General features: G+C 40.7%; 2 protein-coding genes across 3 annotated transcripts in view; both read right to left on the bottom strand.

The window, feature by feature from the left end:
• The window catches only part of LOC139755523 (hemocytin-like), a 55849-nt gene extending 46091 nt beyond the window's left edge, over nucleotides 1–9758 (bottom strand). The window contains exons 1-2 of the mRNA XM_071673911.1: nucleotides 9562–9758; nucleotides 6862–6957 (exon numbers count right to left, since the gene is read on the bottom strand). Of these exons, the coding sequence (XP_071530012.1) occupies nucleotides 6862–6909 (48 nt within the window). The 5' untranslated portion in view covers nucleotides 6910–6957; nucleotides 9562–9758. The remainder of the gene's footprint in view (nucleotides 1–6861; nucleotides 6958–9561) is intronic.
• Nucleotides 9759–11954: 2196 nt separating this feature from the next.
• Nucleotides 11955–18456, bottom strand: part of LOC139755522 (hemocytin-like) — a 420053-nt gene continuing 413551 nt past the window's right edge. For both annotated transcript variants that reach the window (XM_071673909.1, XM_071673910.1), the window contains 2 exons: nucleotides 14714–14893; nucleotides 11955–12109 (listed from right to left, as the gene is read on the bottom strand). In XM_071673909.1, the coding sequence (XP_071530010.1) occupies nucleotides 11972–12109; nucleotides 14714–14893 (318 nt within the window). In that variant the 3' untranslated portion in view covers nucleotides 11955–11971. The remainder of the gene's footprint in view (nucleotides 12110–14713; nucleotides 14894–18456) is intronic.

Below are 18456 nucleotides of genomic sequence, written 5' to 3'. Positions count from 1 at the left end.
TACAGTGCTAAGAAACATAAGAGATATATCATCTGTATAGAGTACTTATCTAGTCTAATATTTACAGTATCTCATACAATGTACATTATTACATTTCATACTACAGCACTGTACAGTACAAAAATAATACAAGTACAACTTGGAAGTTTTAGTATCACTTTAGCAGAAAATAAATGACAACCTAAAAAAAAGAATTCATAATAAAATGGGTATTTCTAGTGGACAAAGGCAACCTTTTTATATAAGGAAAAGCTTCAATACAGTAATATCTATTTTCTTGGATACTGACGTTAATGAAAGTTGATGTATCACAACATGTCATCCATCTTATTCTTGGTCATTAGTGAAGGAATTAGTATCATAGGAATTGCTTTGCTTTTATATTTATGCACATGACAGCTAGAGACTGAGTGTGAGCAAATGTGGCCTTTTTTGTCTGTTTTCCTGGCACTACCTTGCTGAAGCAGGGGGGTAGTGATGCTGTTTCCTATGGGGTGGGATAGCACCAGGAATGGATGAAGACAAGCAAGTTTGAATATGTACATGTGTATATATGTATATGTTTTAGATATCTGGGAGTGGATTTGGTAGCGGATGGAACCATGGAAGCGGTAGTGAACCATAGGGTGGGGGAGGGGGCGAAAATTCTGGGAGCGTTGAAGAATGTGTGGAAGTCGAGAACATTATCTCGGAAAGCAAAAATGGGTATGTTTGAAGGAATAGTGGTTCCAAGAATGCTGTATGGTTGTGAGGCGTGAGCTATGGATAGAGTTGTGCGCAGGAGGGTGGATGTGCTGGAAATGAGATGTTTGAGGACGATATGTGGTGTGAGGTGGTTTGATCGAGTAAGTAATAATAGGGTAAGAGAGATGTGTGATAATAAAAAGAATGTGGTTGAGAGAGCAGAAGAGGGTGTTTTGAAATGGTTTGGGCACATGGAGAGAATGAGTGAGGAAAGATTGACCAAGAGGATATATGTGTTAGAGGTGGAGGAAACGAGAAGTGGGAGACCAAATTGGAGGTGGAAAGATGGAGTGAAAAAGATTTTGAGCGATCGGGTCCTGAATATGCAGGAGGGTGAAAGGCGTGCAAGGAATAGAGTGAATTGGAATGATGTGGTATACTGGGGTCGACGTGCGGTCAGTGGATTGAACCAGGGCATGTGAAGCGTCTGGGGTAAACCATGGAAAGTTGTGTGGGGCCTGGATGTGGAAAGGGAGCTGTGGTTTCGGTGCATTATTACATGACAGCTAGAGACTGAGCGTGAACGAATGGGGCCTTTGTTGTCTTTTCCTAGCACTACCTCGCACACATGAGGGGGGAGGGGGTTGTTATTTCATGTGTGGCGAGGTGGCGATGGGAATGAATAAAGGCAGACAGTATGAATTATGTACATGTGTATATATGTATATGTCTGTGTGTGTATATATATGTATACGTTGAGATGTATAGGTATGTATATTTGCGTGTGTGGACGTGTATGTATATACATGTGTATGTCAGTGGGTTGGGCCATTCTCTAGTCTGTTTCCTTGCACTACCTCATTAACGCGGGAGACAGCAAAAAAGCAAAATACATATAAATAGATAAAAATAAATGTATATATTTGTATGTAGCATTTATGGATCTGGAGAAGGCATATGATAGAGTTGATAGAGATGCTCTGTGGAAGGTATTAAGAATATATGGTGTGGGAGGCAAGTTGTTAGAAGCAGTGAAAAGTTTTTATCGAGGATGTAAGGTATGTGTACGTGTAGGAAGAGAGGAAAGTGATTGGTTCTCAGTGAATGTAGGTTTGCGGCAGGGGTGTGTTATGTCTCCATGGTTGTTTAATTTGTTTATGGATGGGGTTGTTAGGGAGGTCAATGCAAGAGTTTTGGAAAGAGGGGCAAGTATGAAGTCTGTTGTGGATGAGAGAGCTTGGGAAGTGAGTCAGTTGTTGTTCGCTGATGATACAGCGCTGGTGGCTGATTCATGTGAGAAACTGCAGAAGCTGGTGACTGAGTTTGGTAAAGTGTGTGAAAGAAGAAAGTTAAGAGTAAATGTGAATAAGAGCAAGGTTATTAGGTACAGTAGGGTTGAGGGTCAAGTCAACTGGGAGGTAAGTTTGAATGGAGAAAAACTGGAGGAAGTAAAGTGTTTTAGATATGTGGGAGTGGATCTGGCAGCGGATGGAACCATGGAAGCGGAAGTGGATCATAGGGTGGCGGAGGGGGCGAAAATCCTGGGAGCCTTGAAGAATGTGTGGAAGTCGAGAACATTATCTCGGAAAGCAAAAATGGGTATGTTTGAAGGAATAGTGGTTCCAACAATGTTGTATGGTTGCGAGGCGTGGGCTATGGATAGAGTTGTGCGCAGGAGGGTGGATGTGCTGGAAATGAGATGTTTGAGGACAATGTGTGGTGTGAGGTGGTTTGATCGAGTAAGTAACGTAAGGGTAAGAGAGATGTGTGGAAATAAAAAGAGCATGGTTGAGAGAGCAGAAGAGGGTGTTTTGAAATGGTTTGGGCACATGGAGAGAATGAGTGAGGAAAGATTGACCGAGAGGATATATGTGTCGGAGGTGGAGGGAACGAGGAGAAGTGGGAGACCAAACTGGAGGTGGAAAGATGGTGTGAAAGAGATTTTGAGTGATCGGGGCCTGAACATGCTGGAGGGTGAAAGGAGGGCAAGGAATAGAGTGAATTGGATCGATGTGGTATACTGGGGTTGACGTGCTGTCAGTAGATTGAATCAGGGCATGTGAAGCGTCTGGGGTAAACCATGGAAAGCTGTGTAGGTATGTATATTTTGCGTGTGTGGACGTGTATGTATATACATGTGTATGGGGTTGGGTTGGGCCATTTCTTTCATCTGTTTCCTTGTGCTACCTCGCAAACGCAGGAGAGAGCGACAAAGCAAATATATATATATATATATATAGATATATATATATATATATATATATATATATATATATATATATATATATATATATTATCCCTGGGGATAGGGGATTAAGAATACTTCCCACGTATTCCCTGCGTGTCGTAGAAGGCGACTAAAAGGGGAGGGAGCGGGGGGCTGGAAATCCTCCCCTCTCGTTTTTTTTTTTTTTTAATTTTCCAAAAGAAGGAACAGAGGGGGCCAGGTGAGGATATTCCAAAAAAGGCCCAGTCCTCTGTTCTTAACGCTACCTCGCTAACGCGGGAAATGGCGAATAGTTTGAAAAAAAAAAAAAAAATATATTTTTTTTTTATACTTTGTCGCTGTCTCCCGCGTTTGCGAGGTAGCGCAAGGAAACAGACGAAAGAAATGGCCCAACCCACCCCCATACACATGTATATACATACGTCCACACACGCAAATATACATACCTACACAGCTTTCCATGGTTTACCCCAGACGCTTCACATGCCTTGATTCAATCCACTGACAGCACGTCAACCCCGGTATACCACATCGCTCCAATTCACTCTATTCCTTGCCCTCCTTTCACCCTCCTGCATGTTCAGGCCCCGATCACACAAAATCTTTTTCACTCCATCTTTCCACCTCCAATTTGGTCTCCCTCTTCTCCTTGCTCCCTCCACCTCCGACACATATATCCTCTTGGTCAATCTTTCCTCACTCATCCTCTCCATGTGCCCAAACCACTTCAAAACACCCTCTTCTGCTCTCTCAACCATGCTCTTTTTACTTCCACACATCTCTCTTACCCTTACGTTACTCACTCGATCAAACCACCTCACACCACACATTGTCCTCAAACATCTCATTTCCAGCACATCCATCCTCCTGCGCACAACTCTATCCATAGCCCACACCTCGCAACCATACAACATTGTTGGAACCACTATTCCTTCAAACATACCCATTTTTGCTTTCCGAGATAATGTTCTCGACTTCCACACATTCTTCAAGGCCCCCAGAATTTTCGCCCCCTCCCCCACCCTATGATCCACTTCCGCTTCCATGGTTCCATCCGCTGCCAGATCCACTCCCAGATATCTAAAACACTTCACTTCCTCCAGTTTTTCTCCATTCAAACTCACCTCCCAATTGACTTGACCCTCAACCCTACTGTGCCTAATAACCTTGCTCTTATTCACATTTACTCTTAACTTTCTTCTTCCACACACTTTACCAAACTCAGTCACCAGCTTCTGCAGTTTCTCACATGAATCAGCCACCAGCGCTGTATCATCAGCGAACAACAACTGACTCACTTCCCAAGCTCTCTCATCCCCAACAGACTTCATACTTGCCCCTCTTTCCAAAACTCTTGCATTTACCTCCCTAACAACCTCATCCATAAACAAATTAAACAACCATGGAGACATCACACACCCCTGCCGCAAACCTACATTCACTGAGAACCAATCACTTTCCTCTCTTCCTACACGTACACATGCCTTACATCCTCGATAAAAACTTTTCACTGCTTCTAACAACATATATATATATATATATATATTTCTTTTTTCTTTTCAAACTATTCGCCATTTCCCGCATTAGCGAGGTAGCGTTAAGAACAGAGGACTGGGCCTTTGAGGGAATACCCTCACCTGGCGCAATTCTCTGTTCCCTCTTTTGGAAAATTAAAAAAAAAAAACGAGAGGGGAGGATTTCCAGCCCCCCGCTCCCTCCCCTTTTAGTCGCCTTCTACGACACGCAGGGAATACGTGGGAAGTATTCTTTCTCCCCTATCCCCAGGGAAAATATATATATATATATTTTTTTTTTTTTTTTTTTTTATACTTTGTCGCTGTCTCCCGCGTTTGCGAGGTAGCGCAAGGAAACAGACGAAAGAAATGGCCCACCCCCCCCCCATACACATGTACATACACACGTCCACACACGCAAATATACATACCTACACAGCCTTCCATGGTTTACCCCAGACGCTTCACATGCCTTGCTTCAATCCACTGACAGCACGTCAACCCCTGTATACCACATGACTCCAATTCACTCTATTTCTTGCCCTCCTTTCACCCTCCTGCATGTTCAGGCCCCGATCACACAAAATCCTTTTCACTCCATCTTTCCACCTCCAATTTGGTCTCCCTCTTCTCCTCGTTCCCTCCACCTCCGACACATATATCCTCTTGGTCAATCTCTCCTCACTCATTCTCTCCATGTGCCCAAACCATTTCAAAACACCCTCTTCTGCTCTCTCAACCACGCTCTTTTTATTTCCACACATCTCTCTTACCCTTACGTTACTTACTCGATCAAACCACCTCACACCACACATTGTCCTCAAACATCTCATTTCCAGCACATCCATCCTCCTGCGCACATCTCTATCCATAGCCCACGGCAAGGCAGCAGGTTTGGATGGTATTGCAGTGGAATTTATTAAGAAAGGGGGTGACTGTATTGTTGACTGGTTGGTAAGGTTATTTAATGTATGTATGACTCATGGTGAGGTGCCTGAGGATTGGCGGAATGCGTGCGTAGTGCCATTGTACAAAGGCAAAGGGGATAAGAGTGAGTGCTCAAATTACAGAGGTATAAGTTTGTTGAGTATTCCTGGGAAATTATATGGGAGGGTATTGATTGAGAGGGTGAAGGCATGTACAGAGCATCAGATTGGGGAAGAGCAGTGCGGTTTCAGAAGTGGTAGAGGATGTGTGGACCAGGTGTTTGCTTTGAAGAATGTATGTGAGAAATACTTAGAAAAGCAAATGGATTTGTATGTAGCATTTATGGATCTGGAGAAGGCATATGATAGAGTTGATAGAGATGCTCTGTGGAAGGTATTAAGAATATATGGTGTGGGAGGAAAGTTGTTAGAAGCAGTGAAAAGTTTTTATCGAGGATGTAAGGCATGTGTACGTGTAGGAAGAGAGGAAAGTGATTGGTTCTCAGTGAATGTAGGTTTGCGGCAGGGGTGTGTGATGTCTCCATGGTTGTTTAATTTGTTTATGGATGGGGTTGTAAGGGAGGTAAATGCAAGAGTCCTGGAAAGAGGGGCAAGTATGAAGTCTGTTGGGGATGAGAGAGCTTGGGAAGTGAGTCAGTTGTTGTTCGCTGATGATACAGCGCTGGTGGCTGATTCATGTGAGAAACTGCAGAAGCTGGTGACTGAGTTTGGTAAAGTGTGTGGAAGAAGAAAGTTGAGAGTAAATGTGAATAAGAGCAAGGTTATTAGGTACAGTAGGGGTGAGGGTCAAGTCAATTGGGAGGTGAGTTTGAATGGAGAAAAACTGGAGGAAGTGAAGTGTTTTAGATATTTGGGAGTGGATCTGTCAGCGGATGGAACCATGGAAGCGGAAGTGGATCATAGGGTGGGGGAGGGGGCGAAAATTTTGGGAGCCTTGAAAAATGTGTGGAAGTCGAGAACATTATCTCGGAAAGCAAAAATGGGTATGTTTGAGGGAATAGTGGTTCCAACAATGTTGTAAATATATATATATATATATATATATATATATATATATATATATATATATGTGTGTGTGTGTGTGTGTGTGTTCCCTGGGGATAGGGGAGAAAGAATACTTCCCACGTATTCCCTGCATGTCGTAGAAGGCGACTAAAAGGGGAGGGAGCGGGGGGCTGGAAATCCTCCCCTCTCGTTTTTTTTTAATTTTCCAAAAGAAGGAACAGAGAATTGGGCCAGGTGAGGGTATTCCCTCAAAGGCCCACTCCTCTGTTCTTAACGGTACCTTGCTAATGCGGGAAATGGCGGATAGTTTGAAAGAAAGAAAGAAAGATTTAATCATTTAGTACGACTTCAAGAGATAATGTAAGTCTAAAGTATCCAAATGTAAACTTTTTGAATAGAATACAATAATGAAAAACCAAGCTATGATAAAGAGAGAAATATATTAAGTAAGAATGTTTACGGGATAAATTTTCAGGTAACTTACATGCTCATCTCTGGAGCAAGCATAGGTAGTGCAGAGATCATCTGACATCCAAGTTTCATCAATAGCTTTCACTTGACCAGCCACAATACATGCAACCTGTGAGAGATACATAAGTAATACAGAATATAAGAGTGCTCTTCCGATTTGTTTGCAGCTTTACCTGTTAAATGGCTAATGACAGAGTTTACTTTATCACTTCATCTTTTACATAACTAATAATAGTGGCTTATTGTGAGTCATTTACACTATCCTCAAGTTTTATAAAATCAAGACAATTCAAAGTTTGCTTTCTCCTCCCCTTTGAAGGTTTTTGCATCCTATATGTTTGCTATTCTCTCTTTTTACCTCTACAATTCTCAGTTCTTCATTATTTCACTTTTGTTTTCCATCTTTTGTGTTCAGTACTTTCTTAAGCAATGCTAATTCTTTTCAAACACATTCATTTCGTAAAAGTGGCTGCCACCTATTCATAAAATTGTCAGGCATATAATTTGACAATTACTACTGTGTTTCAGACAAATATATGTGATCAAAATGACTGGAGAAGATATTGCACTACTCTTCTGCTTTCACTACATGTAAATGGTATTTACAACATAAACAAACAGAAAGGCAGACGACAGCTTTTAATACAGTAGTTAACAAAATCAATTCTTTACTATTATCAAAGTGTTTATTAACCCATTAAAGGCAGGCAACATTTTCCTTATACATGCATGTAAGGTGGCATATTTTAGGAACATTAAAGTATCTAGGAATAAGCTGATACATACATAAATAGATAAAATTGGATGAAAAACAAAGGTAAGAGGTGTAACTTAAGTGATACTGTGACACAGCTGGCTGTGGGAGGAGGGGAGGAGTGCTAGGCACCTTCCTCCCCTCCTCCCATTGCCTCAGCTACTACTGACATTGAGCCTGGCTGGGCGAGCATGGGTGGCTGTTTACAGGTAAGTCCAAACAAACTGCACGAAAGTACATGTCAAGGAGGCCACATCACCCAATTTCACCATACAATTACAATACAAAAGGGCCCAACATTACATAATATTGCCTGCCTCCTATTACTGTATGAACATCAGATAACAGCTTATACTGGCACTGACTGCGGATGGGCAAGTGAGGGTAGCTATTTACTGGAGTGAGTAAACAGAGGACATGATGGTAGATGAAAGTGATTCCAACACCAAAATTCAAAAAACAATTACGACACAAAATAGCCCAACATTACATCATGTTGCCCGCCTTCTACAGTATGAATGTTTGGTAATATCACTCGCCTTTTAAGGGCTAATATATACTAAAGGCCAGAGATGACAATTTTCAGATGTTTTTTGGGCTACTTCCCTGTAAATTCAAGTTTCTGATCTGAAACTTTGTTGATGTCAATAAACTGCAAAGTGAGATGTAATGAGCTAATGTGACTTACACGTACTAGTTAGTGAGAGGTCTTGGGAGTTTCACACCTGAGGACACCATCTCAGCTTTCATTATCATGTTATAAACATCCATAAATAACTTGGAAGTGTCAAGTACCCACTCTGGCATTATAATGCAAAAATTTACCAGCCTGACAAATATTTTTCATTTCATGGCTCCATGATCTGCTTTGATGAATTCTGTCTGTTTTCCATGCCAGTCTCCAATTGTTCAAAGGAAGAACTAAGAACAGTAATCTTCATTTTCAAAACCATGCTGCGATTTAATAACTTTAGTTGGATCTCCGCTGAATCGCATTTCCATTAATGTGATTAGCTGCAGCTCAGTATTTTTCATACAAGTGCCTCTTCTCTGGGGCTAGTTATGACATCATTCTCCATGTTTCTCTCATTTATTTGTTTACTTGTTTCTATAATAAAATCTCTGCTATTTCATGATGAATGATCTCTTGCATGATGACTAAAACAGTAATTATCTTCAGTCAATAATCAGATGCATTATAGTCAGGTATATTCAAATGGTTGTTGTTAACAATCACTCATGGGTACTGAGATGTTGACTTTTAAGTTAGTAAGAATACCAAGTAAATCATACTAGTACCCTTCAATAATATAAGACTTATAGTAGAATTATAGCCCAGTCCTGCTGGTATGAGAATGTCAAAGTAAGTTGACATTTCTATTCATTGCTTAGGACTATAAATCATGTGGCAGAGACAGAAATACAAAGATTACTAAGTGAGCTGAAACCATTTAACAATTAAATTGTTCAAAATGCACTTCACTTATAAAATTGCATGAACACTGTGGAATTCATAGCAAGCCAATCATTGAGCTTGCCTCTATAATCACTGCTCAAGATATTTGCCTGCCCTAGGCAAGTGATAGGTTATTGCATATAATCCACCCTTTTGGCCAAGGGGACCTACTTTGACCTTAACTGAACCAGCAGCAGTTTAACATGATATTAAGTGGTCAATGAAAGTATATTAATAAAAGTGGTATCATTTTTATGAGTAAAGATAACAACCTGAGCTTTAAGGAAACTCCTCCATCCAATCATTTTTCTATTATAATATATTTACTGTTACCCAAGGATGAATTTCTCTGAAATATTCCTGATACATACTATTAATTGAACACGAAAGCCAGTCAAAAGATCATTCTTGAAATATTCTGTTTCAGTAATTTTCAAGTCTTTAAGTACTGCTAATTACTATATACTATCATTCTGTTTAGATATGAACTTAAAGATTCGTACCTGGACACAGTTTCCACAACACTGCTGAGGATAGAGAGGTGATGGTTCATATTCCCAGCCTGCAGGACATGTTTCATCACATGATAAGACCTTTTCCACCTTATCTACTTTGCCTTTTGGATTCTTGATACATTCCACACTTCTACATCCATTTAAAGTATCATTAAGATGTTCTCCAACCTGAAAAGTTACCTTTTTTCAAAAAGTATTTTGATCAACACAATCCCCAAATGTAACAAAACATATTTATGGAGCACCAAGAAACAGATGAAGAAAGACAAATCCACTCACACACACACACACGTATGTATATTTATTTATTCATTTATTATACTTTGTCTGTCTCCAGCGTTAGCAAGGTAGCGCAAGGAAACAGACGAAAGAAATGGCCCCCCCCCCCACACCTACATGTACATACACACGTCCACACACGCAAATATACATACCTACACAGCCTTCCATGGTTTACCCCAGACGCTTCACATGCCTTGCTTCAATCCACTGACAGCACGTCAACCCCTGTATACCACATGACTCCAATTCACTCTATTTCTTGCCCTCCTTTCACCCTCCTGCATGTTCAGGCCCCGATCACACAAAATCCTTTTCACTCCATCTTTCCACCTCCAATTTGGTCTCCCTCTTCTCCTCGTTCCCTCCACCTCCGACACATATATCCTCTTGGTCAATCTCTCCTCACTCATTCTCTCCATGTGCCCAAACCATTTCAAAACACCCTCTTCTGCTCTCTCAACCACGCTCTTTTTATTTCCACACATCTCTCTTACCCTTACGTTACTTACTCGATCAAACCACCTCACACCACACATTGTCCTCAAACATCTCATTTCCAGCACATCCATCCTCCTGCGCACATCTCTATCCATAGCCCACGGCAAGGCAGCAGGTTTGGATGGTATTGCAGTGGAATTTATTAAGAAAGGGGGTGACTGTATTGTTGACTGGTTGGTAAGGTTATTTAATGTATGTATGACTCATGGTGAGGTGCCTGAGGATTGGCGGAATGCGTGCGTAGTGCCATTGTACAAAGGCAAAGGGGATAAGAGTGAGTGCTCAAATTACAGAGGTATAAGTTTGTTGAGTATTCCTGGGAAATTATATGGGAGGGTATTGATTGAGAGGGTGAAGGCATGTACAGAGCATCAGATTGGGGAAGAGCAGTGCGGTTTCAGAAGTGGTAGAGGATGTGTGGACCAGGTGTTTGCTTTGAAGAATGTATGTGAGAAATACTTAGAAAAGCAAATGGATTTGTATGTAGCATTTATGGATCTGGAGAAGGCATATGATAGAGTTGATAGAGATGCTCTGTGGAAGGTATTAAGAATATATGGTGTGGGAGGAAAGTTGTTAGAAGCAGTGAAAAGTTTTTATCGAGGATGTAAGGCATGTGTACGTGTAGGAAGAGAGGAAAGTGATTGGTTCTCAGTGAATGTAGGTTTGCGGCAGGGGTGTGTGATGTCTCCATGGTTGTTTAATTTGTTTATGGATGGGGTTGTAAGGGAGGTAAATGCAAGAGTCCTGGAAAGAGGGGCAAGTATGAAGTCTGTTGGGGATGAGAGAGCTTGGGAAGTGAGTCAGTTGTTGTTCGCTGATGATACAGCGCTGGTGGCTGATTCATGTGAGAAACTGCAGAAGCTGGTGACTGAGTTTGGTAAAGTGTGTGGAAGAAGAAAGTTGAGAGTAAATGTGAATAAGAGCAAGGTTATTAGGTACAGTAGGGGTGAGGGTCAAGTCAATTGGGAGGTGAGTTTGAATGGAGAAAAACTGGAGGAAGTGAAGTGTTTTAGATATTTGGGAGTGGATCTGTCAGCGGATGGAACCATGGAAGCGGAAGTGGATCATAGGGTGGGGGAGGGGGCGAAAATTTTGGGAGCCTTGAAAAATGTGTGGAAGTCGAGAACATTATCTCGGAAAGCAAAAATGGGTATGTTTGAGGGAATAGTGGTTCCAACAATGTTGTAAATATATATATATATATATATATATATATATATATATATATATATATATGTGTGTGTGTGTGTGTGTGTGTTCCCTGGGGATAGGGGAGAAAGAATACTTCCCACGTATTCCCTGCATGTCGTAGAAGGCGACTAAAAGGGGAGGGAGCGGGGGGCTGGAAATCCTCCCCTCTCGTTTTTTTTTTAATTTTCCAAAAGAAGGAACAGAGAATTGGGCCAGGTGAGGGTATTCCCTCAAAGGCCCACTCCTCTGTTCTTAACGGTACCTTGCTAATGCGGGAAATGGCGGATAGTTTGAAAGAAAGAAAGAAAGATTTAATCATTTAGTACGACTTCAAGAGATAATGTAAGTCTAAAGTATCCAAATGTAAACTTTTTGAATAGAATACAATAATGAAAAACCAAGCTATGATAAAGAGAGAAATATATTAAGTAAGAATGTTTACGGGATAAATTTTCAGGTAACTTACATGCTCATCTCTGGAGCAAGCATAGGTAGTGCAGAGATCATCTGACATCCAAGTTTCATCAATAGCTTTCACTTGACCAGCCACAATACATGCAACCTGTGAGAGATACATAAGTAATACAGAATATAAGAGTGCTCTTCTGATTTGTTTGCAGCTTTACCTGTTAAATGGCTAATGACAGAGTTTACTTTATCACTTCATCTTTTACATAACTAATAATAGTGGCTTATTGTGAGTCATTTACACTATCCTCAAGTTTTATAAAATCAAGACAATTCAAAGTTTGCTTTCTCCTCCCCTTTGAAGGTTTTTGCATCCTATATGTTTGCTATTCTCTCTTTTTACCTCTACAATTCTCAGTTCTTCATTATTTCACTTTTGTTTTCCATCTTTTGTGTTCAGTACTTTCTTAAGCAATGCTAATTCTTTTCAAACACATTCATTTCGTAAAAGTGGCTGCCACCTATTCATAAAATTGTCAGGCATATAATTTGACAATTACTACTGTGTTTCAGACAAATATATGTGATCAAAATGACTGGAGAAGATATTGCACTACTCTTCTGCTTTCACTACATGTAAATGGTATTTACAACATAAACAAACAGAAAGGCAGACGACAGCTTTTAATACAGTAGTTAACAAAATCAATTCTTTACTATTATCAAAGTGTTTATTAACCCATTAAAGGCAGGCAACATTTTCCTTATACATGCATGTAAGGTGGCATATTTTAGGAACATTAAAGTATCTAGGAATAAGCTGATACATACATAAATAGATAAAATTGGATGAAAAACAAAGGTAAGAGGTGTAACTTAAGTGATACTGTGACACAGCTGGCTGTGGGAGGAGGGGAGGAGTGCTAGGCACCTTCCTCCCCTCCTCCCATTGCCTCAGCTACTACTGACATTGAGCCTGGCTGGGCGAGCATGGGTGGCTGTTTACAGGTAAGTCCAAACAAACTGCACGAAAGTACATGTCAAGGAGGCCACATCACCCAATTTCACCATACAATTACAATACAAAAGGGCCCAACATTACATAATATTGCCTGCCTCCTATTACTGTATGAACATCAGATAACAGCTTATACTGGCACTGACTGCGGATGGGCAAGTGAGGGTAGCTATTTACTGGAGTGAGTAAACAGAGGACATGATGGTAGATGAAAGTGATTCCAACACCAAAATTCAAAAAACAATTACGACACAAAATAGCCCAACATTACATCATGTTGCCCGCCTTCTACAGTATGAATGTTTGGTAATATCACTCGCCTTTTAAGGGCTAATATATACTAAAGGCCAGAGATGACAATTTTCAGATGTTTTTTGGGCTACTTCCCTGTAAATTCAAGTTTCTGATCTGAAACTTTGTTGATGTCAATAAACTGCAAAGTGAGATGTAATGAGCTAATGTGACTTACACGTACTAGTTAGTGAGAGGTCTTGGGAGTTTCACACCTGAGGACACCATCTCAGCTTTCATTATCATGTTATAAACATCCATAAATAACTTGGAAGTGTCAAGTACCCACTCTGGCATTATAATGCAAAAATTTACCAGCCTGACAAATATTTTTCATTTCATGGCTCCATGATCTGCTTTGATGAATTCTGTCTGTTTTCCATGCCAGTCTCCAATTGTTCAAAGGAAGAACTAAGAACAGTAATCTTCATTTTCAAAACCATGCTGCGATTTAATAACTTTAGTTGGATCTCCGCTGAATCGCATTTCCATTAATGTGATTAGCTGCAGCTCAGTATTTTTCATACAAGTGCCTCTTCTCTGGGGCTAGTTATGACATCATTCTCCATGTTTCTCTCATTTATTTGTTTACTTGTTTCTATAATAAAATCTCTGCTATTTCATGATGAATGATCTCTTGCATGATGACTAAAACAGTAATTATCTTCAGTCAATAATCAGATGCATTATAGTCAGGTATATTCAAATGGTTGTTGTTAACAATCACTCATGGGTACTGAGATGTTGACTTTTAAGTTAGTAAGAATACCAAGTAAATCATACTAGTACCCTTCAATAATATAAGACTTATAGTAGAATTATAGCCCAGTCCTGCTGGTATGAGAATGTCAAAGTAAGTTGACATTTCTATTCATTGCTTAGGACTATAAATCATGTGGCAGAGACAGAAATACAAAGATTACTAAGTGAGCTGAAACCATTTAACAATTAAATTGTTCAAAATGCACTTCACTTATAAAATTGCATGAACACTGTGGAATTCATAGCAAGCCAATCATTGAGCTTGCCTCTATAATCACTGCTCAAGATATTTGCCTGCCCTAGGCAAGTGATAGGTTATTGCATATAATCCACCCTTTTGGCCAAGGGGACCTACTTTGACCTTAACTGAACCAGCAGCAGTTTAACATGATATTAAGTGGTCAATGAAAGTATATTAATAAAAGTGGTATCATTTTTATGAGTAAAGATAACAACCTGAGCTTTAAGGAAACTCCTCCATCCAATCATTTTTCTATTATAATATATTTACTGTTACCCAAGGATGAATTTCTCTGAAATATTCCTGATACATACTATTAATTGAACACGAAAGCCAGTCAAAAGATCATTCTTGAAATATTCTGTTTCAGTAATTTTCAAGTCTTTAAGTACTGCTAATTACTATATACTATCATTCTGTTTAGATATGAACTTAAAGATTCGTACCTGGACACAGTTTCCACAACACTGCTGAGGATAGAGAGGTGATGGTTCATATTCCCAGCCTGCAGGACATGTTTCATCACATGATAAGACCTTTTCCACCTTATCTACTTTGCCTTTTGGATTCTTGATACATTCCACACTTCTACATCCATTTAAAGTATCATTAAGATGTTCTCCAACCTGAAAAGTTACCTTTTTTCAAAAAGTATTTTGATCAACACAATCCCCAAATGTAACAAAACATATTTATGGAGCACCAAGAAACAGATGAAGAAAGACAAATCCACTCACACACACACACACGTATGTATATTTATTTATTCATTTATTATACTTTGTCTGTCTCCAGCGTTAGCAAGGTAGCGCAAGGAAACAGACGAAAGAATGGCCCAACCCACCCACACACACATGTATATACATACACGTCCACACATGCATATATACATACCTATACATTTGAACGTCTTTCGTCTGTTTCCTTGCGCTACCTCGCAAATGCGGGAGACAGTGACAAAGCAAAATATAATAAATATATACATTTGAACGTGTGTGGAAGAAGAAAGTTAAGAGTAAATGTGAATAAGAGCAAGGTTATTAGGTACAGTAGGGTTGAGGGTCAAGTCAATTGGGAGGTGAGTTTGAATGGAGAAAAACTGGAGGAAGTGAAGTGTTTTAGATATCTGGGAGTGGATCTGGCAGCGGATGGAACCATGGAAGCGGAAGTGGATCATAGGGTGGGGGAGGGGGCGAAAATCCTGGGGGCCTTGAAGAATGTGTGGAAGTCGAGAACATTATCTCGGAAAGCAAAAATGGGTATGTTTGAAGGAATAGTGGTTCCAACAATGTTGTATGGTTGCGAGGTGTGGGCTATGGATAGAGTTGTGCACAGGAGGATTGATGTGCTGGAAATGAGATGTTTGAGGACAATGTGTGGTGTGAGGTGGTTTGATCGAGTGAGTAACGTAAGGGTAAGAGAGATGTGTGGAAATAAAAAGAGCGTGGTTGAGAGAGCAGAAGAGGGTGTTTTGAAGTGGTTTGGGCACATGGAGAGGATGAGTGAGGAAAGATTGACCAAGAGGATATATGTGTCGGAGGTGGAGGGAACAAGGAGAAGAGGGAGACCAAATTGGAGGTGGAAAGATGGAGTGAAAAAGATTTTGTGTGATCGGGGCCTGAACATGCAGGAGGGTGAAAGGAGGGCAAGGAATAGAGTGAATTGGAGCAATGTGGTATACCGGGGTTGACGTGCTGTCAGCGGATTGAAGCAGGGCATGTGAAGCGTCTGGGGTAAACCATGGAAAGCTGTGTAGGTATGTATATTTGCGTGTGTGGACGTATGTATATACATGTGTATGGGGGGGGTTGGGCCATTTCTTTCGTCTGTTTCCTTGCGCTACCTCGCAAACGCGGGAGACAGCGACAAAGTATAATAAAATAAAAATAAGATACACAGACATATACATATATACACATGTACATAATTCATACTTGCTGCCTTCATCTATTCCCGTCGCCAAACCGCTACATATGAAATGACACCCCCTCCCCCGGATGCGTGCAAGGTAGAGCTAGGAAAAGACAACAAAGGCCACATTCGTTTACACTCAGTTTCTACCTGTCATGTGTAATGCACCGAAACCACAGCTCCCTTTCCACATCCAGGCCCCACACAACTTTCCATGGTTTACCCTAGACACTTCACATGCCCTGGTTCAATCCATTGACAGCACATTGACCCCAGTATACCACATCATTCCAATTCACTCTATTCCTTGCATGCCTTTCACCCTCCTGCATGTTCAGGCCCCAATCACTCAAGATCTTTTTCACTCCATCCTTCCACCTCCAATTTGGTCTCCCACTTCTCGTTCCCTCCACCTCTGACACATATATCCTCTTTGTCAATCTTTCCTCACTCATCCTCTCCATGTGACCAAACCATTTCAATACACCCTCTTCTGCTCTCTCAACCACGCTCTTTTTATTACTACATATCTCTTAACCTTTCATTACTTACTCAATAAAACCACCTCACACCACATATTGTCCTCAAGCATCTCATTTCCAGCACATCCACCCTCCTCCGCACAACCCTATCTATAGCCCACGCCTTGCAACCATATAACATTGTTGGAACCACTATTCCTTCAAACATACCCATTTTTGCTTTCTGAGATAATGTTCTTGCCTTCCACACATTCTTCAATGCTCCCAGAAGTTTCACCCCCTCCCCCACCCTGTGACTCACTTCCGCTTCCATGGTTCCATCTGCTGCCGAATCCACTCCCAGATATCTAAAACGCTTCACTTCCTTTTTTTTTCCTCCATTCAAACTTACCTCCCAATTGACTTGTCCCTCAACCCTACTTTACCTAATAACCTTGCTCTTATTCACATTTTACTATCAGCTTTCTTCTTTCACAGTCATGGCCCAGTCATGGGCCAATCAAGGCTCCTGTTGCCTGTCTTTCTCATGCAAATTCATGATGCATTTATGGGCTGCCCAGGGTCAAGCGCAAAGGTTCAAATCCTGGTTGCGGCAATTGATCCATAGTCAACCCAGCTGTTCATCTAACCCTAAGGGTTGGTTGATAAAATTGGGTGCCTGGATTAGGATAGGCTAAATGCAAATGATTGGGAGATGCACAAGAGAAAGCAGCAGGAGGTCGAGGGACTGAAAAAGAAGACAAATGAGAGTTGGGGTGAGCATGTACCTGTAAACATCATGGAGAATAAGATGTTTTACAAGAAAGTAAATAATGTGCAAAAGACAAGAGAACACATAGAAATAATGGTGAAAGGGGAAAAAAGGGAAACTGATAACAGGATGTGATGGAGGAGATGGAGTAAGTATCTTGAAGGACTATCAGATGTCTTTGATAATAGAGTGGCAGATGTAGGGTGTTTTGGTTGGGTTGGTATATGAAACGAAAGTCATGGAAAGTGGTTTGGTAAAGACAGAAGAGGCAGTGAAAGCCTTGCACAAGATGAAATGCGACAAGGCAGTGGGAGTGGATGGTACTGCTGTTGGATGGATCATGGTGAAGTGCCTGAAGATTGGCAGAATGCATGTATAGTGCCATTGTAAAAAGACTAGGAGGATAAAGGTGAGTGTTCAAACTAAAGAGGCATAAGTGTGTTGAGTATACCTGTTAAGTTGTATGGGAGGGTATTAATTGAGAGGGTGAAGGTATGTACATAGCATCAGACTGGTTTCAGAAGTGGTAAAGGATATGTAGATCATGTGTTTGCTTTAACAAAGAAGGTGTGAGAAATATTTAGGAAAACAGACGGAACTGTAAAAGCCATTTATGGATCTGAGGATGGGATATAATTGGGTTGATAGATATGCTTTGTGGAAGGTCTTAAGATTATACTGTGTAGGAGGAAAGCTGCTAGAAGCAGTGACCAGTTTTTCTTGAGGGTGTAAGGCTTGTGTTGGAGTAGGAAGAGAGGACAGTGAATGGTTCCAAGCAAAGGTTAGTCTATGGCAGGGATTCGTATATCACAATGGCTGATTAATTTATTTATGGATAAGGTAGTGAGGGAGTCAAATGTGAAAGTCTTGAAAAGAGGGGTGAGTATGCAGTCTGTGAGGAATGAGAAGGCCTGGGAAGTGAGTCATTTGTTTGCTGATGATACATCACTGGTGACAGATTTGAGTGAGAAACTGTAGAAGTTGGTGACTGTCTAGAAGAGTGTGTGAAAAGAGAAAGCTGAGAGTGAAAGTGAATCAAAGCAAG

Source organism: Panulirus ornatus, chromosome 19 (genome assembly GCF_036320965.1).
Source record: "Panulirus ornatus isolate Po-2019 chromosome 19, ASM3632096v1, whole genome shotgun sequence".
In the NCBI taxonomy this organism is placed as follows: domain Eukaryota; kingdom Metazoa; phylum Arthropoda; class Malacostraca; order Decapoda; family Palinuridae; genus Panulirus; species Panulirus ornatus.
This window is presented reverse-complemented; position numbering and strand designations above follow the sequence as displayed.